This window comes from Balaenoptera borealis (genome assembly GCF_965194805.1).
Source record: "Balaenoptera borealis genome assembly, chromosome: 17".
Classification (NCBI taxonomy): Eukaryota; Metazoa; Chordata; class Mammalia; order Artiodactyla; family Balaenopteridae; genus Balaenoptera; species Balaenoptera borealis.
The window spans coordinates 69,915,481-69,939,173 of record NC_138876.1 but is presented as its reverse complement, the minus strand read 5'-3'; the positions used below and the strand labels follow the sequence as shown (position 1 = coordinate 69,939,173).

Genomic DNA, 23,693 nt, shown 5'->3' with positions numbered 1-23,693 from the left:
TACTTGAATGTTTATACTTAATGTTTATACATCATTTATACTTAATGATTCAAGTATAAATATACATAACTGCCTAATTCATTATTACAAATGTTCATCTGTAAACCTGGATTTTTTTTTTTTTTTTTTTTACTTTGTGTTGCATAGGTTTTAAGATTAAAGGCTGGTACCATACACAAAATTTTGAAATGTTTTGGACTATTTTAAAAATAAATAAGATCTTTATGAAGGATTATAAATGTATTGAGAGACTTATCTCTCAAGTATACAGTTATCATATCATAAAAACAATATAGGGAAATATTTTATGGCTAGATAATGCTTAATAACCTCCAGCACAGTCAAATTTCTTTGAAGAAGGATCATAAGTATTAACTGAATTTCACCAGGGATTGAAAAAACAGGAATTACCAGCTGGTTACTGACAAATGAGAAATGAAGGTGAAATAAATCAAATGAAATTGTAAATAACCAACTTTTAGTGTCTGTCATAGTTTGATTAGGCATCTTTGATGTCATATATTGAGCAAAAGTACATATTTACCCTCCTATCTGTATGTTGTCCTTAGCCTACAGCTTCAGTTTATTTAAAAAACTAGCACACAAGTCACATCTTACAGAGCAACCTGTGCTGTTATGAATGGGAAGACACAAGTAAAAAATACCAAGAGCCTAACATTTGACATTGTTGACTGCATTGGTATCTCTTTTTCAAAGAATTATTGCTTTAACACTGTTTTGCATTAAGTTTAGTAACCAAGTTTTTGTGATTTCATTCAATTGTAAGACGGTTGAAGAACAGCAAAGCATCTACCGATGGACATCGGTACGTTTTTCGTGGCCGGATCAATACAGAGGTGATGGAAGTGGAGAATGTGGATGATGGCACAGGTAAGTGATTGGTAGATTTAAAATGGAATGCCAATAATAAACTCCCTTGTAAGACAGACCTTTCACTTGAATAATTCATTTGCAGTGAATTTCAGCTTAGAAATACTTGTTAGGTAGAGCAGTCACAGGAAAAAGTCAAGATAAGGGAGAGGAGGACTCTTATAAAATGGAAAATTATATTCGGCTGCAACATGTTAAACCCTAGCATTAAACACAGAGATACAAAAATAGCTGGGAGTGTCATAAAGTAGTAGTAATGTCCATAATGTACATATTTGTTTGATCGTGATGCTATTAACATTATCCAGCTTAAGAGCTATCGTAAGAAAACATTGAACCTCCAGAATTACTTTTCATGGTTCAGGCTTGGAAAGCCATTCAAAAAGTAGCACCAGATCATTTGTATTCTGTCCTGACAACTAGTTTATTTGTGTGGTTGGACAGAGGGCGAGAATGTTTGACCTCTAAAATGTGGTCTGCAGTGCAGTGTTGGACAAACCATAGATTACAATACAGTAGTCAAATTTGAATTGGATAGGATGGAAATTCTTTATTCTTAAGGTGTTCTTGAAAAGTGAATAGATATTTCAAAGGCAAGGTTCAGCTGTCATTTTTAATATAAATATTTGAATGTATTTAAGATACTGAATGCATTGTTTTTATAAAACTAAATTTTGCTTATTAAAAAAATTGGAATTTGCAGAAAAATAGGTGAAAAATAGTAGATAATCTTATCAACCAAAGACAAATAAAGGAGAAAATTTTTTTAAAATGTCTTCAATTTTCCTTTGGTGCATAGGTAAAAAAATACTTGAAACATGAACTTTATAATTTTGTATCCTTTTCCATTTAAATAAAAGCATTATCTTAATGATAGTCCTCTTTATCTTCATGTCTTGTCACCAAATAAACATAGTTTTTATTGTTGCATAACAGTCAATTAAACAGATAAACCATAGTTACCTTAACAACTAGTATTGTTTCGTAAGCTGGATTTAATACATTCTTAATTAAAAAGTGGCATAACTTTACAATGTTGAAAAGAGTACCGAGAATATAATAGCTGTTTTCTTTTTTTTTAAAAAAATTTATTTATTATTTATTTATTATTTATTTTTGGCTGTGTTGGGTCTTCGTTTCTGTGCGAGGGCTTCCTCTAGTTGCAGCGAACTGGGGCCACTCTTCATCGCGGTGCGCGGGCCTCTCACTATCGCGGCCTCTCTTGTTGCGGAGCACAGGCTCCAGACGCGCAGGCTCAGTAGTTGTGGCTCACGAGCCCAGTTGCTCCGCGGCATGTGGGATCCTCCCAGACCAGGGCTCGAACCCGTGTCCCCTGCACTGGCAGGCAGATTCTCAACCACTGCGCCACCAGGGAAGCCCGCTGTTTTCTGATACACTTAAATTTTCAGTGTTATTAATTTGAGGCAGTGTTTTGGGAATTTAAAAAGGTCAATGGGGAAGCTACTTTTTAGAGTTTTAAAAGGAAAAATTAGAAACATTTTTTTCCCCGTAAATAATGTCATATGTTATTTTGGATGCCAGAAAAGTGTTCTTTTATTGTTTGACAAAATCAAACATTTATTCTAAAAAATAATTTTCTCAACATTAAATACTTATAATGTGAGTGTATTGTAATTTTAAAAATTTCTCTTAGAAATTTATGCATTCCCACTGCTGATCACCAGAATTCAGGTTAAATACATTACTTAGACACCAATTTCTTGATGTTTTAAGTAATATATTCTGGCAGTTTCTTCTGTTTTCTAGCCTAACAATACAATACTTGGCTATCGTTTATCTTATTAAAATGCAAGTTATTGAAAGGATACCACACTATCCCATGAGATTTATAGTTAGTTGTATCAGTTTTAGAAAAACCCCATCTCATTGTATAAACCTTTGCAGAATTAAGAGTAAGGAATTTGCAAACTGGATAGCTTCAAAATAATTAGTGACTTGTTCAAGGCTGCCTCTTGGATTTTTCTTTTTTTTTAAAAAAAAAATCAGTGACTAGAGACTGTTGAACTTGGATATTCCACACTTAGTGAATGACAGTTTTAATTCCATTTCTTCTTGACACTTCCTATAAAATTAATATTTTAGATCCACTGAAACTTACAAATTTCTGTGTTTGCTGGCAATGAATAAATTATTTGTTCTTTCATTCAAAAAATATTTTAAAATTCCTACTTAAGGAAAGGCATTGTTGGACTTTTCTGTGATCTTTAATGAGGGTGTTCTTCATAAATAAGTTTAATTCTTATTTTGTTAAATGAAGATATTGAGATAGGTACTATGATTAAAATTATGAAGCTGTTTATATATCACTAAGTCTTTTGAAATAAATAAAAATAAATTGCTTATTTTGTACAACATTGATAATTTAGTAACTATGATATCGTTACAAAATACTTACACTACATTTTGAGGTCTGTTGTATGTATTACATATATGTGTATGCATACATATATATACACGTGTGTATATGTGTTTTAAATTGCTTATGATTTTTTAAATTGTCATGATAGAAAACAGCTAGCACATAAATGTTGAAAAGGAACATTATCCTTTCATTGTAAATTATTAGGTGACACAACTGTTCTTTGAAAACCTTATATTGATACAGCAATTAATCTGTTATTTGGGATAGTAGATTTTATGGTCAGCTGATGATCTTGCTCTTTGTACATGAAACAGTAGCCATGTGCAATCACATGCTGGTTCTGACTTTAGTTGTACAGTTTCCGAGGGAAGTTTGAACACACAGGCTGGAGTGGTCAGGCAGGGCTTCCTGGAATATGGGGTACATATTAAAGAGAAGTAAGGGTCCATGAGGCAGAGAGTAGAGCAGGATAGCTTGATGAGAGCCTTGGCTTGGGGGACACATGAATATTATCAGGACAAGAAGGAAAGCAGCAGACAAGAAGAGTGGTGGGAACACATTGGAACGTAGTGGGAAATGGAGTTGGCTAGTAGGGTGGAGTCTGTCTAGGGAGAATCTCTAAAGCAAGCCTACATGTGTTGACTTGATTCAGTGGTGAGCTACCAAAGGTTTTTGAGCTAAGAAATGGCTGCCAATGAAAAATATTGGAGGAAAAGTCAGCGGGGTGTGAAGAGGGCAGTGCCAGGCTCAAGTAATCCCAGGAGGAAAGGAAGGTTACAGAGGTGGCTTGCCCAGGACACTTACTCTACAAGGTCAGAAGCATCACTCTGGTGAGTTTGGCACTTGAACTTGAGTTCCCCTATGTTCTGTGGGCGGAATACATTATGCTCATTTTAAAGTAAGTCTAATGTTTTATTACTGCAGGCTGCATGTGGCTCTTGTGGTTTTATTTGTCTAGAATATGGATAAAGGGGTAATAACGCTAGTGGGAATGTGGGATCTTTTAAGCTGCAGTGCTACGGTTCACTTAGCAATCTTTGCCTGGTTTTCAAAGAGGGGAGAGAATCTGAAGAGCTTGTTCTTGTTTGTGATACTGGCCTTGTAAGGTGACAGCTTGCGGGAGGGGGATGTGGAAACACGTATAATTTGATCTTTTTTTCCAGCAATTTATCCTAAATTCTCAATTGGTTATTTTTATAGATATTAAGGAGGGATGGTGGTCTAATTAGGAACTACAATAATAATTTTTTTTACCTTACTAATTCCAATGATGCTTATCTGACATGTATTATTAGGTTCTGCTATTTTGTATGCATTGTGAATATGAATTAAATATATAAAGGTAAGAAGAAAAGTACAAAAATTCCTTTTAAAAACAGATGGTAATTTCTTTATAAGGGAAAATCCTCTGTCAGGTTAAATCTCCGTATTAACAGAAATTGTTATTGAGTATTCATGAGATTATGGCTAGAAGAATATCTAACATAATATATAATATATATAATATAATCCTATCCTGGCTCAAATGTAACCTGGAATTTTTAAAGTAGCCCTCTCCCCCACCTAGACAGAATCATTCAATAATGCATTTTTGGAACATTCTGTTCACAGATAACTTATGGTGATTTTGGAGCTAAAAGACTATGAGAACCAGATTTTGGGAGAATGAGTACCAAACCATTTCTTCTTCTACTCAGAACTTAGCAAATAAAATAGATCAAAAGAAACAAACAAACAAAAACAGGTGTAGTGCCACAACCTTTTATGTTCTGTGGCTTACCTCCTATAATCCACCGTAGCTTCTTAGTGTCTCTCGAGGGAGACAATGGAAGATGTCACTTTAATTGATGCAGATGCTGATTCAGGCATTTGTCGTATGTGTTTCTATCTTGAAATCTTTGCTTTGCAGACTCTGATGCCAGTAAAGCCTGGTTACAATTAATGTCTATTCTCTGCCTGCCATTAGGTAGGGAGCTGCCAGAAAGGGTTTGCTGATGACATTTTCAAATCCAGGATGTCAGTTTAGCCAAAATTATGGTGAGATCTAGAAAAAGACAATTAAATGTGAATTCACAAAGAAGAATTTTTTCTTTCATAAAACAGAAGCAGTATTGTAACAAATTCAATAAATTCTTTTTATGTGGACTTTTGAAATGGTCTACATTAAAAAAAATCTTGGGCTTCCCTGGTGGCGCAGTGGCTGGGAGTCCGCCTGCCAATGCAGGGGACATGGGTTCGAGCCCTGGTCTGGGAGGATCCAGACCGCGGAGTGACTGGGCCCGTGAGCCACAACTGCTGAGCCTGCGTGTCTGGAGCCTGTGCTCCGCAGCAGGAGAGGCCGCGATGGTGAGAGGCCCGCGCACCGCGATGAAGAGTGGCCCCCACTTGCCACAACTAGAGAAAGCCCTCGCACAGAAGCAAAGACCCAACACAGCCAAAAATAAAATAATTAATTAATTAATTAAAAAAAAAAATGTACTTAAAAAAAAAATTAAAAAAAAAATCTTAAAAAAAGTTTTATTGCTTTAGGAACTTGAACAATATTTTTGGACATAGTGGAAAGGAATGTTAATGAGTTTGGGTGGTTAATTTCCTGTAATATGTTAATGCTGTGAGTTAGAAATGTTCCATTATCGAGGTCTGACTGCATTTAATATATAAATGTTTCTTCCATTTTTAAAATTTGTATGGTCTTCAATACACATATATAAAGCAAAGGTATTTTGAAGAATTCAATGGCTTTGGACCTTTTTTGAATGATTGCGTTACTCGAATATATATTATATCTGTTCATTCACCTTTACCTATTAATTTTCAGCTGACTTCCACAGCAGTGGACACATTGTTGTTAATGGGTGGAAGATACATAACACAGCCAAAAATAAATGGTTTGTGTGTATGGCAAAAACACCTGAAGAGAAACATGAATGGTTTGAAGCTATTTTGAAAGAAAGAGAACGGCGGAAAGGTGGGTGTATGAATTGGGCATTATTATACTTTGTGAAGGTTTGAATTTAACAAGAAAGCAGAAAATGGGCAAAAGTTATGAGAAAGTAGATGGTGTCTGATGTTCACTTAGATTAACTATGTGATGTAAGCCCAGGCTAAAATACTTTTTGAATACTTCCAATATTGTTACTGAAATAAAGTTAAAGAAAACCTTATATAGTTAGCAAAATAATTATATTGTGGCTAGCGGTGTCTTTTAAATAGTGTCTTAGTCTACTGAGGCTACTGTAACAGATTACCCTAGACTAGGTGGCTTATAAACAACAGAAATTCATTTCTCACAGTTCTGGAGGCTGGGAAGACCAAAATTCAGTATCCAGTGAGGGCTGTTTCCTGTTTCATGGATGGCCATGTACTCAGTGTGTCCTCACCTAGCAGAAGAGATGAAAGCTCTCTGGGGTCTCCTTAATAAGGGCACTAATCCCATTCGTGAGGACTCCACCCTCATGAGCTAATCCCCAAAGACCCTATCTCCTAATGCCATCTCATTGGGTATTAGGATTCAACATATGGAATTTGGGGGCACACAGACATTCAGTTTACAGCAAATAGTTTCACCTGCTTTAAAATTTGTTCCGTTTTCTTTGCACTTTATTCTTGCCATTTCTAAAGCATCATTATAGAGTTTTCCTTTAAGAAACATGCTTTAATAATATAATGCAGTGCTGTGGGGCCTGCAACAATTGCTCCCTGTACATTTAACAGTACACTGAAAATTCCTAGGCCACATATTTTGGTATTCTAATTATAAAATAAGGCAATTTGGATGAATATTAACTTTTTAATATTGTTATAATGCCACTGAATGTAATGTAATGCAGTAAGGAGCTTGTTCACACAAGGAGGCCTAGCTCAAATTCACTTCATGTTTTTATCAAGGTTTGCAAACAGTATTTGGTCTGGTGATACTCAGTTGTATGAAGTTTATCTGCAAGTACTCGTATTTCTGTAATTCAGCTAGGAAATAGAAATGCTTGTATAACTACTATTTTCTATACCAAATAATTGATGAGAAACGTGACAGTGTTTATTCCTTTTCTCAGAGATCTAGGTATAAAATATCTCATTGGTGATGAAATTTTGGAACACAAAGAGCTGCTTCCTCCTATCTTTAGGTATTTCCCCATGAAGGGTGTAGAGAGTTTCTACCTTGATTAAAATATTCATAGCATACCTTTTTATAAGTATCTCCAAAACATTTAAAAATACTTACTCCTTTGACTGATCTTAGATGAAGAACCAGACAGAAAAATTTAAAACAGAGATCATGAATGCATTATTGGCTCTTTAAGTTTTGTTGAATCTAGCAGTCAATTCAAATAGCATAACAAATCATTTAGAAGGTAAATTGAATTTTTCATCAAGTTGAACCTTAACTCTTCTCAGAATGGCTATGCATGTAAATACCCCTAAGACCAAAAAAAAACAAAAGAAAAGAAAAAAAAGGAAGAAAGAAAGCACATTCTATAACTGCTTATGTTAACAGGCTCTATTCTTACTCACTATTACTGACCAATGTTAATGGCTTCTCCATAGTAAAGAATAAAATTTTAGTAAGGAGTTTAGTAGCTAGAAGACTAAAAATAATCCAAGAATTTCTTCTTCTTCTGCCACAGTTCTTCATCAGTCCCAGTTGCTGATTGTCAGTGTTCCCAGGATTTCCCCTTTGGCACTGGTCACCTCTAAACTTCCTTGCCTGCTCTGTGTTGTCTCTTCCCATCAGATTAACTTCCACTCTGCACTGCCAGGTTCTCAATCTTTATGTCCAGCCTTGTCATCTCTCTGGAGCTCCATGCTCACTTAATCAGCTGACCCCTGGACTCCACCCACCTGAACATCCAAACCTGCTGTTGTTTACAGAGACTTGAGCTTACCTGAACTTTGGCGGGTCCCTCCTAAATGTTTCCCTCTTTTTAAACCCTCCCGCTTTCAGTTTGTTCCCTACACTGTCCTCTGAGCTTTGTTTCCAGAGCAACAAAACTTCCTTTCCTTCATTACTCTGCCTTCCCCCTCCCTCTGGTTAAAACAAGTAGATGTTCTCCCAGTACCGAAGGAGTGAAATACGCTGAGATTGCAGTTGAGTATGGACCCTGCTCACCCCTCCAACTCCTGTCCTGTCACCTGAAACCCAGGGCTCCGTGCTGCTTCCCTCAGAGGCCCTCCTGAATACTTTATCTCTCTGGAAATCCTGTTCATACCCGTGCATTCAAACACAGCCCTTCTGTGAAACTTTTCCTATTGTTTCTCAGATAGAGGCGAAGTTCTCTGAATATGTCTCCACTGTAGCACAGTTTTCCCTCTAAGGCTGTCTCCAGGGCCACCGTGTCCAGCTGCGCTGATCTAGTCCTACAGAAGGGGTTCAGTAGCGTCTGAGATACAGCTGCTGTTCCTCTACTGGCCAAACTGTGTGCCTCTGGGGCACAGTTTGCCCAAAGGTGCCATATGGCCCCGGGCATCTTGCCTTGACTGTCTCCCTGGTACCCCATGAGCTTCTTGACAACCAGGGCCCTATCATAGGAGTTCTGTATCCACAACCCCCAGCACGTGGTAGACGCGCAATGAATGTTTGTTTAACGAAGGCATGAACGAATGAAGAGACTTTTTCAGTTACCTGTCCTGTGTTTCATTTTCGATAGGTTTAAAATTAGGAATGGAGCAAGACACCTGGGTAATGATCTCTGAACAGGGTGAGAAACTTTATAAAATGATGTGCAAACAAGGAAATCTGATCAAAGACAGAAAAAGAAAACTGACTACGTTCCCTAAATGCTTTCTTGGAAGGTAGGGTTGGTAGTCTGGATGCATGTATTTCTTTCTTATTTTCATGATCTCGTGTGTTAACTTTCTTTTAGTTACTCATTTTTCTCTAAAAAATATTCTCCTAAGTGTTTTTTGAATCTTTCTTTACTATCAGCATTTCCTGGGCCACAGTGGGATGAGGGAGTGGACATAGAGCCAGGAATCCTGACCAGACAAGTTAAGGCATTCATCCGCTCATCCACGACTTGAGTAATTTCTGAGATACCGTGTTTCAGGGGTGAAGCAGGGGCTGGGGTTCAGGTAGGGGCGGGCGGGCAGGCGGGTTTGCCTGTAGGGACAGAGTCCGGCAAGGACATGAATACAGGGCCTGAGAGTCGGTTACAATGAAGGACACACAGTCTACACTACCAATTAATTCAGAATTTAGACAGCTGGGCTAAGGATGAAGGGATATAGGTGGAGAGTCTGAAAAAGTGGGTCACGCGAGGGGCCAGGCACAGAGGAACAGGCAAGGAGGTCGCTTGGTTGTTCAGCCCAGGGCAGATTGATTGTATGTCCTTTGGTTTCTGTAGCCGACTGCAGGGCTGTAAGTGGGAATCCCTGGTGGGTTGAGCAGGCAGAGCTGGAGGGCAGGGGGGATGCCTTCAGGTAGCTCTGCTTACGGCAGGCTCTGTGCTGGCTTCTTCCGATAATTATTTCCAATCCTCCAGTACATACTTAGGAGTTAAAAACCTTATATTTTTTAAAGATTCAGAAACTAGTGATCAGGGAGTGTGACCAGCCCACGTTCATACAGCTAGTAAATGCCAATGTCAACGCTATAAAAGTAGACTGGAGAGGTGGTTCATAGCCCAGACTTCACAATCAGACTGTCCCCACTCAAGTCTGGTCCTGCCACTGGCTAGTTGAGAGACTGGGGAGAGTTAAATTTCTCTTTCCTCTCTAACAATGGAAATGATTGTAGTGCTTACCTGTAATACCTACCAGAATGTCTTGTTTTTTTTTTCTCTTTTCTTCCAGTTTTATTGAGATATAACTGACATACAGCACTGTATAAGTTTAAGGTGTGCAGCATAATGATTTGACTTACATACATCGTGAAAGGTTTACCACAGTAACTTTAGTGAACATCCATTATCTCATTTAGATACAAAGTAAAAGAAATAGAAAAACATTTTTTCCCCTGTGCTGACTCTTAGGATTTACTCTATGTTTTTATTTATTTATTTATTTATTTATTTATGGCTGTGTTGGGTCTTCGTTTCTGTGCGAGGGCTCTCTCCAGTTGCGGCGAGCGGGGGCCACTCTTGATCGCGGTGTGCGGGCCTCTCACTATCGCGGCCTCTCTTGTTGCGGAGCACAGGCTCCAGACGCGCAGGCTCAGTAGTTGCGGCTCACGGGCCCAGTTGCTCTGCGACATGTGGGATCTTCCCAGACCAGGGCTCGAACCCGTGTCCCCTGCGTTGGCAGGCGGACTCTCAACCACTGCACCACCAGGGAAGCCCAGGATCTACTCTCTTAACTTTCATATGTAACATACAGCAGTGTTCATTATATTTTAGCATGTCTTCTTAATTAGTTATGCAGACACACAGGCTCACCATAGGCCACACCAATCCCAACCCCGTTAGAATACAGGCCGGGAAACCCAGTGCTTTCAGGGCAGCAGGGGGCCTCTTCTTCAGTGGGGTGGTCCTCCCAGCAGGACACACAGCTGCCAGCAAGCTAGAGTTGCTTGTGTTGGCTGTGCCCCGAGTGAAGGTTCTTGTGCAAGGGAAGGAGCAGCTGTGAGCCCCTCTTGGTGTCTAAGTCCCATGTTGCAAAGAAGACGCTCTTTCTCGTAACAACTTCATGGGCATAACTTCCAGGGTCCCCAGATCATGTGCCCACTTACAAGAGAGTCACACCAGGCTATGGCTTCTCACCATATATTTATAAGTCTGGAGTTGAGCCATCAGGAGCCATTTTTACCACAAGTAGTGCTGCCTAGTTATACAGCTGACACCCGACCTTCATCAGGTTTCTAGGGAAGCAGAGCTAGAAAGCTAACCCAGGGTCAAATTTGTCCTTATTGAAGGAGAAGGGGTTTTATTAACCCTTTACCCACACTATTATGTTTAACTCCAGGACAACACTATGAGGTTGAGTCTTACTAATTCTGTGTCATTGAGGAAAAAACCTGAGGCTTAGAGAGCTAAATTTACTAACCCAACATCACGCAGCTGGTAGAGGCAGAAACAGGATTTGAATCCAGGTTGTTTTATTGCCAAGTACATGATCTTAACTGCTATACTATATTCTACTTTACTTTTATTTTCTTTCTTTTGGATGGTTCTTGTTTAATAGAAGCATATAAAGAACTTTAACAACTTCTTCTGCCTTAAAATGTGCATTGCAGACTAGACATCCATTTTTGAATTTCCGTATCCCTTGGTTATTTGGCTTTACCATATGTATTGCTTTTAGTTTTGAAATAAATGGAAAAGTAATTTCCTGACACTTTCCATAGCTTTGCTTCTCTGGCCTCTGTGCAAAAAATAAAACCATTCTAAAATATATTCATTAGTTAATGTAAGAGTTCGAATGTTAGCTTTTTAAACGTGAGCATGATTAAATATTTTATTGTAATAAGTCTCTGTATTCATTGTTCTCTTAATGATACCACATGGCCATAAAAAAAAATCAGTACTGAGCTGAAGCTCTCCTAAGTGTTACAGAACATCACCTCTCTTATCTGAGATGCTGGGGCCCGCCATCCTCTCCCGAAATGCTGCAGGATGTGAGCTGTGGTCCTCAGTGGCCTTTCTCAGCCACAGCAGATGTGTGCGATAGACAGTTCTGACGGTTGGTTTCGTGTTGGAGTATTCCTTATGGATGACAGTTTAGATATAACAATGAATTTACCAAGTAATTTTACAATTTGAAAACAAGGTAGTCAGACTTTTCTGTGTCTTTTGGTGTATATCAGTTTTCTATTGCTGCAAAACAAATCACCATATATTTAGTGACTTAAAAACAATGCCCATGTATTAGCCTGTATTTCTGTAGGTCAGAAGTCCAGGTGAGTTAGACCAGGTTCTGTGCTAAGGGTCTCACAAGGGCAGAATCATGGTGTTGGCAGAGCAGGGGCTGGGCTCTTATCTTGAGCGTTTGAGGAAGAATCCACTTTCCAGCACATTCAGGTTGTTGGCAGAACTTAATCGTTTGTAGTTGTAAGCGTGAGGCCCCCGTCTCCATGCTGGCCATTGGCCAGGGCTGCCCTCCGTTAGAGGTTGTCTGTATTCCTTGGTATATGACCCCCCTCTTGCTGCAAAGCCAGCAGTGGCACATTGAATCTTTCCTGTGCTTTTACTTGTTCTCACTTCCTCTTGTGCCACCAGCCTGAGAAAACGCTGCTTCAAAGGGCTCAACTGATCAGGTCAGGCCCACGTGGATAATTTCCATATTTTAAGGACAGCTGACATGGGATTTTAATTACATATGCCAATCCGTTCACAGGGCTACATAGATTAGGATTTGATTGACAAACCAAGGGGTAGGATTCCTGATGGGGGGAGTGGGAGAACATCTTTAGAAGTCTGTCTACCATACAGGGCATGCAGTTTAATTTTGTCTGCCCTCTTGGAGTTTCAAACCCACTGGTTCTCTGTGCCTGGAAAGGTACTTTCAAGACAGTTTATGTCTTATATTAAGTCATTATTACTCTATCTAGTTCTGTCGTTTAGCTGTCTTTAGGATCTGTTGTTTCTCTTTCGTCCCAAATTTGCTTTTATGTGCATAATAACCTATAGTTAAAGCTACTTTAGAATTTTCCCTTTGCGTTTACTAAAGGTCTCAATAAGTTGAATAGTTATTAAGTATAGCTTAGGTAAGTCTGAATGTATGGACATGAGTTTTCTAGAATAGAGTCCAATTTATATCTGTGGGCGTTACATATGTGAAAAAAATGTATGTAAAATGCACTGCAAGCATTCCTTTATATTTTGAGACTCCTTTCATAGCTGCTTGATAAATGCATGGTAAGAATAGACTTCCTGGGGGAAAAAAAATTAATGATTTAACTTCTTCATTGGATTTCTGTTGCAGTGAATTTGTGTCATGGCTGTTGGAAATTGGAGAGATTCACAGGCCTGAGGAAGGTGTTCACTTGGGACAAGCATTGTTAGAAAATGGAATCATCCATCATGGTAATTATTTTATTAATCACCTATTTATTTATCCACAAATTACATGTATCTTCATTGCACTGATCAGTTTAGTTTATAATACTTCTCCACATTATAGGATGCTTATGTTTTTTCCAACATCTTTGAGTGCCTCATCTATACAGAATATTGTTTCAGGGAGTATAGGTTTATGGTGATATATTTAACTTGAAACGGACAATTCCAACACAGAATTCCAGGTAAGTGATGTGGGACTGAAGAGGAAGGAACGGCGAGTTCTAACTAGAGTATTTGGGATGCTTCTTGAGGGAAGTGGCCTTAGTGCTGGGCATTGTAGAATGAATGGAACTCTGACAAGGACAGAAGACAGAAGGACATTCCACCCTGAGGAGGTAGTAGCACTCAGACACGGGAGTGGGAAGGTTCATGGTGGCCTCTTCAGAACTAACGCAGAGTCTCACGTGGCAGGACTGTATCCTTCACGGATGAATATGCTGGGACGAGGGGTGTGGTGAGAAAGGGAGGCAAACACCTGATCCCAGCAGATTTTAACTTGCTGGCTGTGGTGTGTGGGGCTTCTCCTGAGGGAGATGAGGAGCTGACGGGCATCTGGAGGCAGAGGAGCGACCAGATCTTGATTTTGGAGATAACACATGAGTGGAGAGTTAGAGATTACAGAGATCCCTGCCCACGGGGACCCTTCCTTCCCCAGGAGGGAAAGGACCAGGGCCGTGTCCATGGCATGATGAGAGAGACCCATTCAAGAAATGCTGGAGAAGCTGAGACAGCGTATTTGATGTCTATTTGGACTTAGGAGGTGAAGAGTGAGGGGTGAGGTCAGATTATTCTGAGCTTTTTGTCTGGATGACAGACGTAGTTAATTCAAGAGGAGACGCATTGGGGGCAAGGTCAAGGGCTTGTGGTGGTTTGGGTATGAAACATCTGCAGGGGAGTGTTCAGGAAGAGGTTGAGAATGTGTGGGTGTAATGCTCGGGGCAGAGAGAGAGTGAGGGTCAGATTTGGGAATCATTTCAAGAGAGCATGAGGTCCTTAGCACATCGATAAGAGACTACAAACAAACAAAAAACAAGAAAGCAGTGATCATGGGACTAAGAATAAAAGCTTGACGAATTTCTAATGCAAAATGTGGGAGAGGAGAAAAAGGCAGGGAACTATGAATAAATATGGATATTTGGCTATGGTGTTTTGATGTTCATTTTTTTTTCTAAATTAGAGTGAGGTGAAAACAAACTAAATCCTCCAAATTTTTCCCCACCACAGTAGACACTGCCAATATAATGTACCACCATCTACCCAGATAGGAATTCCCTGGCATTCCTTTTTCTCCTTCATGCCATCAAGCCCTGTAAGCCCTACCACCAAACAGGTCTCTAATCAGACCACCGCTCTCCCTTCCAGGATCTCCACCTTCTTCCAAGTCACCACCTTCTCTGTCCTTGCTTCCACATTTGTCCTCCGTCCCCATAGAACACTCTCCAGGTAATGGCTGAAGAGACCTTTTAAGACATATATAAGATTCAGGCATTCTCCTGCTTACAGGCACCTACTAGCTTCTCATTAAACTTAAAGAAAAGTCCAGACATCTTACCTAAATCTCTTACCATGGCCCACAAGGCCCTACATGATAGGGCCCCTGACTTCCTCTCTGAGTTATCACATAATGCTGTACCTAACTCGTTACACTGTGGCCACCCTGACCTTCTGTCTCTTCTTTGAACACTCCAAGATGACTCCCCATTTAGGATCTTTGCTCTTGCTGTTCTCAATCAACAATTGCTTATTAATTCCTAGTATATGCCAGTGACCTTTCTAGGTGCTGGAGACACAGCAGTGAATGAAACGACAAAAGTCTCTGTATTATGACTCATCTTCTATGACACTCTGCCTTTTAGAATCCTACCCAGTCCCACTATTCCAATTAACGACTTTTTAAATTTTTGAAATTTTCTTCATGTACTACTTACCACTCTCTGAAATTATCATGTTGTTTTGTTTCTTTGTTTAATATTTCTCTCTTTATCTCCCATCCCTACTCCAGACTGCAGTCAAAATATAAGCACCGTGAGAACAGGAGCCTTGTGTGTTAATATACAACAAACACCTAGAATGCCCAGCACATATAGGTGCTTAATAAATTATTTGCTGAGTGAGTGAATAAATGAATAATTATATTTTGAGCAAACAGATAATGTTGAGAAATTGTATATGATATTTTACTTGATTCACTAATGCCATTAAAACACCATTTAGCATCTAGTACGCTAAGAAGCGTCATCCAGTATCTTATAAGTAAAAATGAAAAGATGTTGAGCTAGATGGCTTTCCTCTTTATGCTCCTCTTTCCCTTCTTCTAACCCCATGACCAAGTATATGTTTGGGACAAGAATGGACTGTATTTGTTTTATCCTGCAATCTATTAAAGCTGAAGTTGGTGGCATGTAAAGAGGTTTTGTATACAGTCATTGACCTTCAGAAGTGATGATTCTTTTCCCATTCAGACTGTGTACTTCCAGGGCCTGTGTATTACCAATAGAGCAAGGAAGGGAAAATCTGTTTATGGATACCTTTTATTTACTCCTTTCCTTACGGATTCTTTCCTTCATTCTACATGTAAGATATTATGCTAGGTACTTGAAGGTATGTAAATATGAACCCTCGACCTTTTTTTTTCTTACGGTCTAATAGTTTTAAGCCTATCTTTTTACCTTGTCCATCAAGAAATCCAGCTGCTGGAATATTTCCTTTCAGACAAGGCAGAAATCTACTAGGATGGGAGAACTAATTTTTTGCAGGGACTATTGAGAAGGAAAACTGTATTGGTTAACACTAGCTGCTGTAACAAATAAACCTCCCCAATACAGTGGCTTACATCGTAGAAGCTAATTTGTCACTCATGGACAGTTCAGTCAGTGGTGGCGGATGAGGTCGTGGCACCCTGCTCCATACAGGGTTTTGGTGCCTGACAGAAGCTCGGCCATCTTCAATACAGTGCTCCTAAAGGTCACCTTGAAGGAAGCGTGGAGTTTCTTGTTTGTTTTAAATGGGTTTGTACCCTTCCCGTTGTGCATCACTTTCGTGCACATGTCCGTGGGCACAACTCAGATATGTGGTCACCCTTGGCTGCAAGAGGCTCCTAGAAATGTCCTGTAGATGCATATGCAGGAAAAACAAAAGCTAAACCAATTTGGTAAAAAACTACCCAATTTCTGCCCCTGAGGCTTAGCTCTTGGGTCAATATAAGATCTATGAAATCATATGAAAGACAGAGTAATCATTATATATATTGGTTAATGTTTTACAATGATATCAGCATATAATAGTCACAAAAATCACTTTTAACATTTCTGTTTTCAGTTGAGGTTATTGTGACTTCTGTTGTTAATTTGAGTCACTTTCATCTTTTATGAATTAGAAATAACAGAAAAAAATGGTCTTAAAGCGATCCGTCAACAATAGATGCTGCTATTAAATTGTTTAAAAAATTATGGATATGTAAGTTTTTGTACTTCTATGGGATTACTTAACTATATTTTAGAAAGAGCTACGCTAAGTTTGTCACAGTATTTTCCTTTTTGACTGTGAGGTACCTTGTAACAGATAACAGGATATTAGAGAAGCTTTATTCCCAAAGCTGGAAAGGTCAGGGCGTAAGGAGAGGTTATCCTTTCGGAGGAGCTGTAAGATTATTTTCAAGTCACCCATCCACTCTTGCTTTCATCTTTCAACCCAGGTGATCCAGCAATTGTATGAGGAAGAGTTGCTTGTTTACCTAATGAATTAGGTTCTGAAAATTGAGGACAACTATTATGGGTGGAATTTTACTTACTTTACAATAACGAAACTGTTGGTACTTTCCCTGAAGACATGCATAGCTAGGCAGACACATTCAAGTCAATTTTAAGTTAGTACAAAGTGGAGTTGGAATGATATTTATTCAATCTCTTCATGAACATAGTACTCTAGAGTCTGACCTTTTCAGTTCAGGACTGCTGAGAGATCTGGAAGGAATCACAGGGAGAACCACCCTTACTTATTTTGTTAACATATGTCTCAAAATATTTTAATTGCCTCCTCTTAAAAGAGAAAAATTCAACAGCATAAGATTTTTTTTTTTTTTTTTTGGAACAGATATCAGAATTTCAGTCCTAATCAACTTTCCTCCCCTTCCTCAGACACCACCTTTTTCCAATAATACAATTTTGAAAAGAAAGTAGTAGATAAATTCTGTATTAAAATTTATTCTGAAATTTCAAATTCAAGAACACTTTGATTATTTAACTTAAAAGAATTGAAATCTTTTTGAACAATGATATTTATAACCTGCTTAATTAACTCTTTTTCTGAGAAATTTAGCACTGAGTACTCTCTATTAAAAGTCCTGTTGGTCACAGTTTGATTTTAGTGGCCTGTGCTATTACTGTTATCAGGATCTGATCAGTTGTAATGTCCAATTTGGTATACAGAACTTTTGTTGCTGGAAATAACCTTTTTTTTTTTAGTGTCCAAAGTTAACTAATAGAGATTCTCCCAAGCCTAGGATAAGAGAACATATTATGCAATTTCACATTAATAATTTTATTAGAATGAAGAAATATGAGCCAAGCAGGCTAGTTTCATTACTGTGTGGTTCCAGCTGCATTTTAGTGAAAATAGAATTCCTAAAATAAAGTTGAATGAGCCATCTGTTTTATAAAGAGCCAGCAAAAAAAAAAAAAAGTTGACTGTTAAAGCTATTATTCACATTGCAAATATTGTTGAGAACTTCATCAGAGGCAAAGCCTTGCTGTACTGGGAATTCTTGGGTTGAGGCAGCATATGCTTTCTCTGTGATATGTTGATAACGTTCTTCTTGTCTGGCTTTATTATTTACATTATAAATGCTTATGTGGGAATTCAGAGAGCTCATTCATTATAGCCAGTGGTGTACTGAAGTTGGCTGGTCAAAGCTCTAGAGAGCTGGTGATTAAATGTTTAAAAAAATGCAAGCTTGTAGTTAAGCACAGCTATTATTAAAATTAAATTACATAACATATAAGTACCTAAATTATATTATAAACAAAGGTAATATATCCTTAGAACTCATCACTTCCTAATTATTTTACTACATTTTATTGTTATCTATGGTCTTGGTGTTATTTATGTCTATTATTTTTGTATGATGGAAATACTAAATAATAACGTGTCACTGCACATCTCATTCTGTGTTCAGTGACTTTATTTTGGTAGCTGGAAATTGGCCAGGGTGGGAGTATTTGATACCGTGGAAACTGGCGAATGGTACACATCAGTGCTCCTTCTTTCACAACACTAGAGAGCAAGCTGTTCATCATTTACCAGTACATCCCTGGTAATAGCCAGCATCACAGAGTTGTTTAAAAGATGTCATTCAGCAACCTTTCTCATCAGCTAATAAACCCATTTTCCATGCTCGAGAAGTTGGGGGAGTGGATTAGAATGCAGAACTATTAACTGTTTTTCCAAGGCAACAGCCTAGAGTTGCAGATTAGCCCAAGATTCATTAGCAAAGTCACAAGAGTTTACCTTACAGTGAAGCATTCCATTTTGAACAGGTTGAACTACCACTTGTTTTATTGTGGCAAGATACCCTTGGGCCCAAGTTTCCTTGAATTTTGGAACATCAATATAATAAATTATTTCAATGAATCTTAAGGGATAAAAATGGGAATAGGTAGATTGCATAGGAGAAATAAATAACTGGTCTTGAAACATGCCGTAGGATTTCAAAATATTTCTTCCGATTTTATTTTTCTTTCACATATGCTTTTTTTTCTTTTTGGCTTAATCTGGAAAAAAGATGCCAAAAGTTGTGTTGTCTGTCCCTTTTTGGCAGCAAGCCTGTCTCAGTTTTATGGCTGCAAGCCATGCATTTGGTTTGGATAGATTAGGGTGAAATTGCTGAAACTTTGCATATGCGTGTGTGTGTGTGTGTGTGTGTGTGTGTGTGTGTGTGTGTGTTACAGATCTCTTGGCTTTCTTCTGGATTCACCAATGTAGTTCATGAGAATTAATTCTGACAGATTTTTCTCCCCCTTCAACATTTTTAGCAAAAAGTAAAGGTCAAAGTCTTCTATCTAATCATGAAAATAGAGCCCATTGCAACAAATTGTCTCTTCTGCAAATTTTTCATTCCCTGTAAAGAAAACATTTAAATGTAAACTCTTTGAGATTTAATTTGAGGTTTTTCCTTTCTAGAACAGTTATTTTTTTTAATCAGACTACCTAGAAAAAAAGGAAACTTGAGAGAAAGTTTAGTAGGAGTCTTTATGAATGGAAAGTCTTATCTTAAGGATGGAAGTGAAGGATGACCACTCTCCTTTTCCACTGAGGAAAAGAAAAATTAAGTGACGTGTAAGAAAAGCATTTGTCAGTGTAAGAAAACTGTTAAAATTTTGGAATCAGTTACATACTGAATTTACCTAATCTACTCGGAAGATCTAAACACAGGATAAATGGTCAAGATTGGTATATGTGTGGTCTTGGCCTGATCGCTGTGGGATAAGACAGATAAATGCTAAAATTCACTTCTGGGGCTGAGAATCAAATTATAACTCACTAGTTGGAGTATCTGCTATTCGAAGGGTACTTTTTGCTTGACTTTGTGGCATTGTGAAGAAATAGAAAACACAAACTCGTCTGTTTATTTAAATGTAAATCACTACGCACACGCACGAATGCATACACTATGCTACCTAAATGTGGGTAACCTTAATTTAGTTCTTCACTCATTACATGGAAGTTGTAACTATATTATACAACAAAATCTTATCATGAATCTTACTATCAGAATACTGGATTAGCATTACTATGTTAGGAAAACAAAAACTTTTGATAAAACTATAAGTTTCAGTATTTGGGATTATGTTTTTTATGTGCCAGTTTTTAGATTGTCAGGATTTTAATATGCTGTTCTTATGTTCTTAGTTACGGATAAACATCAATTCAAACCGGAACAGATGTTATATAGATTTCGCTATGATGATGGAACCTTTTATCCAAGAAGTGAGATGCAGGATGTGATTTCAAAGGTAACAACCTCTCCCGTAACCTTTTATCAATAAAAGAATTCGTGTTGTTGTTATCTTCTTATCTTCAACAAGATAAAATGCTGTAGAGAGACTTAAAATAATTCTGCCGGTATAGAAACTTTTTACATGACGTACGTAAGCAAGCCTCTCGATTTTTTTCTTGCTATTATAAGAATTAGAATGTTAGATCATTGTTTTTATTCTCTTTATCTAATTCTAAAAGGGAATAGTGCAATTGCATAACTCAGAAGACTATATCTGTTGAAAACTGTTTCACATGTAGCAACAAGTGGTCATGATACTTGAATAAATTTAACAAAAAGACAAATACATAAAATTCAAGTAATATCAGTTTTCTTTGTACACTTGACAAAATTTATATTGACATGTAATGATCAAGTAGTATGATGGACCACTGCATAGATTTATATTCTGTTTACATTATATCTTGAAATTTTATATTTTCAGAAAATAGTTTTAAAAGTCCTCTGTGTATGTATATGTCATATGTATATGAAAAATTCATAGCACAATTTAATCCTGTTTTTAAAGATTTAAGTTATATTATTTTTATGATGTAATGTAACATTTGAATAATAGGGTAATGATTTCAGCATGTTGACAGTGAATTTATTTTATTCAAAATTTCATTGGTTTGTCCTTTGAGTGATCTTACTTGCTTTTGACATATTTTTGTTTTACAATAGGGCGTACGATTATATTGCCGTCTTCATAGTCTATTTACTCCAGTGATAAGGTGAGTCTAGTTTCTAAGTTCTGGGAGGTTAAATGGAAATATTTATATTGCATATTAGATAAATATTATTAAGCTGGAACTTAACTTATTTTGTTTTTCTTCCCAAAGTGAAAATTTTACTTTTAAAGATTGTCACAATTTATCTGAAAATATTTCTGAATTTTCTGAGGCTCTAATTATACAGTTTCTTCTACTCTTTTTATTCTGATTTCTAAAATTATTTGCCATTAATTCATAGTAAATTACAGGCTTGATTTTGAAATGATCCACCTTCAGTTAATATTTAATAAATAATAGTTGACTGGTTGGGAGAGGATTTCAAAATACTGTTTACTATAAATATTTACCATTATGGTTACTTGTATAGTAATTTTTTTCATTAGACTGTGTAATCAAATCTTGGATACGTATTTTATTTCACAATATTTTCTTTTAATCATCTTTTATCCAAAGAAAAAATTTTGCACTTGAAAATTAAGAATTGATTTGGAGCTAATAATTATAATTTTCTCATTTTTTTCTGTACCATGTTTTAACTTCTGAAGAGATGCCTTTTTGTTTTTTAAAGAGAGATCAGGATTCATTTTCAGTTTATCTCTTTAGAAAAACAGCAGAAAACTTTGAGTTTGTGTTATGATTACTAATAGAGATCATCAGTACTTTTGTAATATGCACTGGTATACACTAACTGGTGGATGTAATGTAATGTAAAACTAATTTCAGATGGCCAGGTATCATTTGGAGTTTATTGACTAAAACACATTTTTCAGAACAAAAAAATGAACATACTATTTCTAAAATGAATATAGAGGCTTTTCAGTCGTGGCCATAGAATTCAAACGTTTGATGGACAGTGTTTCTATTTTTCACTCTGGTTTCCAATCCCAAGGAGACGCAGAGCTTCAAAAAAAAGATTCCAAAAGTTGCTGATAAGTGTTGGAATGCCCACACTGCAGGCCCTGAAGGAGAAAACGGAATTTTACCTATTGCTCCTGAAAATGCCCTGTCCACTTTCACAAGCAGGCTTCACAAAGTAAAAAGAGGTGAAAGGAACCAACATTTGTTGATTCTCTGCTATATTCCTGGCACAGGCACTCTGTAAATATGTTGGATAACGTAATGCTAGAAGATGGTTACTTAACAGCGCATGGATACTTAAGGTTTTTTTCTGCTAAACTGATAGAAAACGATACTGGATAATTTTTTCATGCCACATGTGTATATATATGTAGGTTTCACATGTGAGGAAATGTGTTCTGAAAATACATTTTAGCCACGTGGGATTTCTTATCAAGAAAGTTACATTCTGAAAGAGCGTATAAGAAGGAATTGTTCTTTGGCTAGAAATGACAATGGTTTATGAGTTGTCCAAGGTAAATTTACGGGAAAAAACCCCATAAAACAGATGGAATGTACAATAGTCATGTGTGAACTCAGCTTATGAAAAGAAAAATGACTTGGGTGAAGAATCCACAGACCCACATGTGGTCTATAAAAGACTACTCTGTCCTTCTTATTGACACTTACGGAAACCAAGATGAAATGGGTGATGAGGTATCAGAAATAGGGAGGTAGATTTTAAAAGATTTTTAAAAATCTGCTGTTGATTACTGGCTAACTAGTGCATTCACTATTGAAATCTCAGAAATTTCGATCATGTTTCGGGGAGCTTTTTATGAAAATGGATGAAATGATGTCAATATGAATTGTAAACTACTGACAGAAGCTGAAGAACCATGAATATAGCCCGTAATTGTTTGTCACGCCAAGTTGATTGCAGTTTGGATTTTTTTTGACATTTTGAAAAGACTGTCGTTTTCTCATTCCGTTTTGATCCAGGCCTGCAAAGTAAATGAATGATAGGTTTCCACCCTTGGGGCCTTGTTCTGATCACGAGCACTTTGTTGGTATCTAAGTAGACTTTGAAACGTTTCTCAGAACTGGGAGGTCTGCAGGAAGGAGAGTCTGCTGTGGAGAGCCAGGATTCCCTGGGCTGCCTGGGGCCGCAGTGTGGCTGAGTCCGTGGTCTCATCAGACAAAATGAACGATGAGGTTCTCGGTGTGTTTCCCTCCGGACAGGCCTGAGGTCTCCCGCTACAGCTGAGCCTAACGAATAATCCCCCGGGGCAAATCCTGCCTTCCTGGAGAACTCAGGAGCAGAAATACAAGGGGTTGCTTTATTTTCCATATTTGGAGGAGATTTTTCGTAGACTCTATCTTGATTTAAAGGGAGGGAATTCTATTTTATTATTCTTTTACTAATGAGCTATATTGTATTTCTAGCCAAGTTATTACCAGGTAACATAGCATTAACAGTCAGTTTGGATATAGGAAAATGTGAAAGAAGAAATGTCCTGTTTTGGTCTCCTTGTGGGTTTCTTCTCCTGGTGTGAGCTGGTGAAGGGAGTTTTCAGGTGTGTACACCTTGTAAAGCTGTCTTCTTTACACATAAGTGGGACAGTCGATTCAAATTACGTTGAGTAAACTTCTCTGTTGCACACTGATACGAAATGAAATGGTTCCTTGTGCTTACTTATCCTCTTGCTTAATGTTTTTGCTTTCTCTTTCCTTTATAGAGATAAAGATTACCACTTAAGAACCTACAAATCTGTGGTTATGGCCAACAAGCTGATAGACTGGTTAATTGCACAGGTAAATAG

At 37.6% G+C, this 23,693-nt stretch overlaps 1 protein-coding gene across 10 annotated transcripts in view; it reads left to right on the top strand.

Annotated features, from left to right (window-relative positions):
* Positions 1-23,693, top strand: part of PREX2 (phosphatidylinositol-3,4,5-trisphosphate dependent Rac exchange factor 2) — a 298,158-nt gene that overhangs the window by 122,994 nt on the left and 151,471 nt on the right. For 6 of the 10 annotated variants that reach the window (XM_082363375.1, XM_082363371.1, XM_082363367.1 and 3 more), the window contains exons 8-15: positions 788-891; positions 6,093-6,242; positions 8,920-9,064; positions 13,130-13,230; positions 15,269-15,376; positions 20,173-20,276; positions 20,984-21,033; positions 23,610-23,685. In XM_082363375.1, coding sequence (XP_082219501.1) covers positions 788-891; positions 6,093-6,242; positions 8,920-9,064; positions 13,130-13,230; positions 15,269-15,376; positions 20,173-20,276; positions 20,984-21,033; positions 23,610-23,685 — 838 coding nt within the window. Of the gene's footprint in view, positions 1-787; positions 892-6,092; positions 6,243-8,919; positions 9,065-13,129; positions 13,231-15,268; positions 15,377-20,172; positions 20,277-20,983; positions 21,034-23,609; positions 23,686-23,693 lie in introns of those variants that run through there. The other 4 variants (XM_082363372.1, XM_082363373.1, XM_082363377.1 and 1 more) reach the window with 3 other exon arrangements.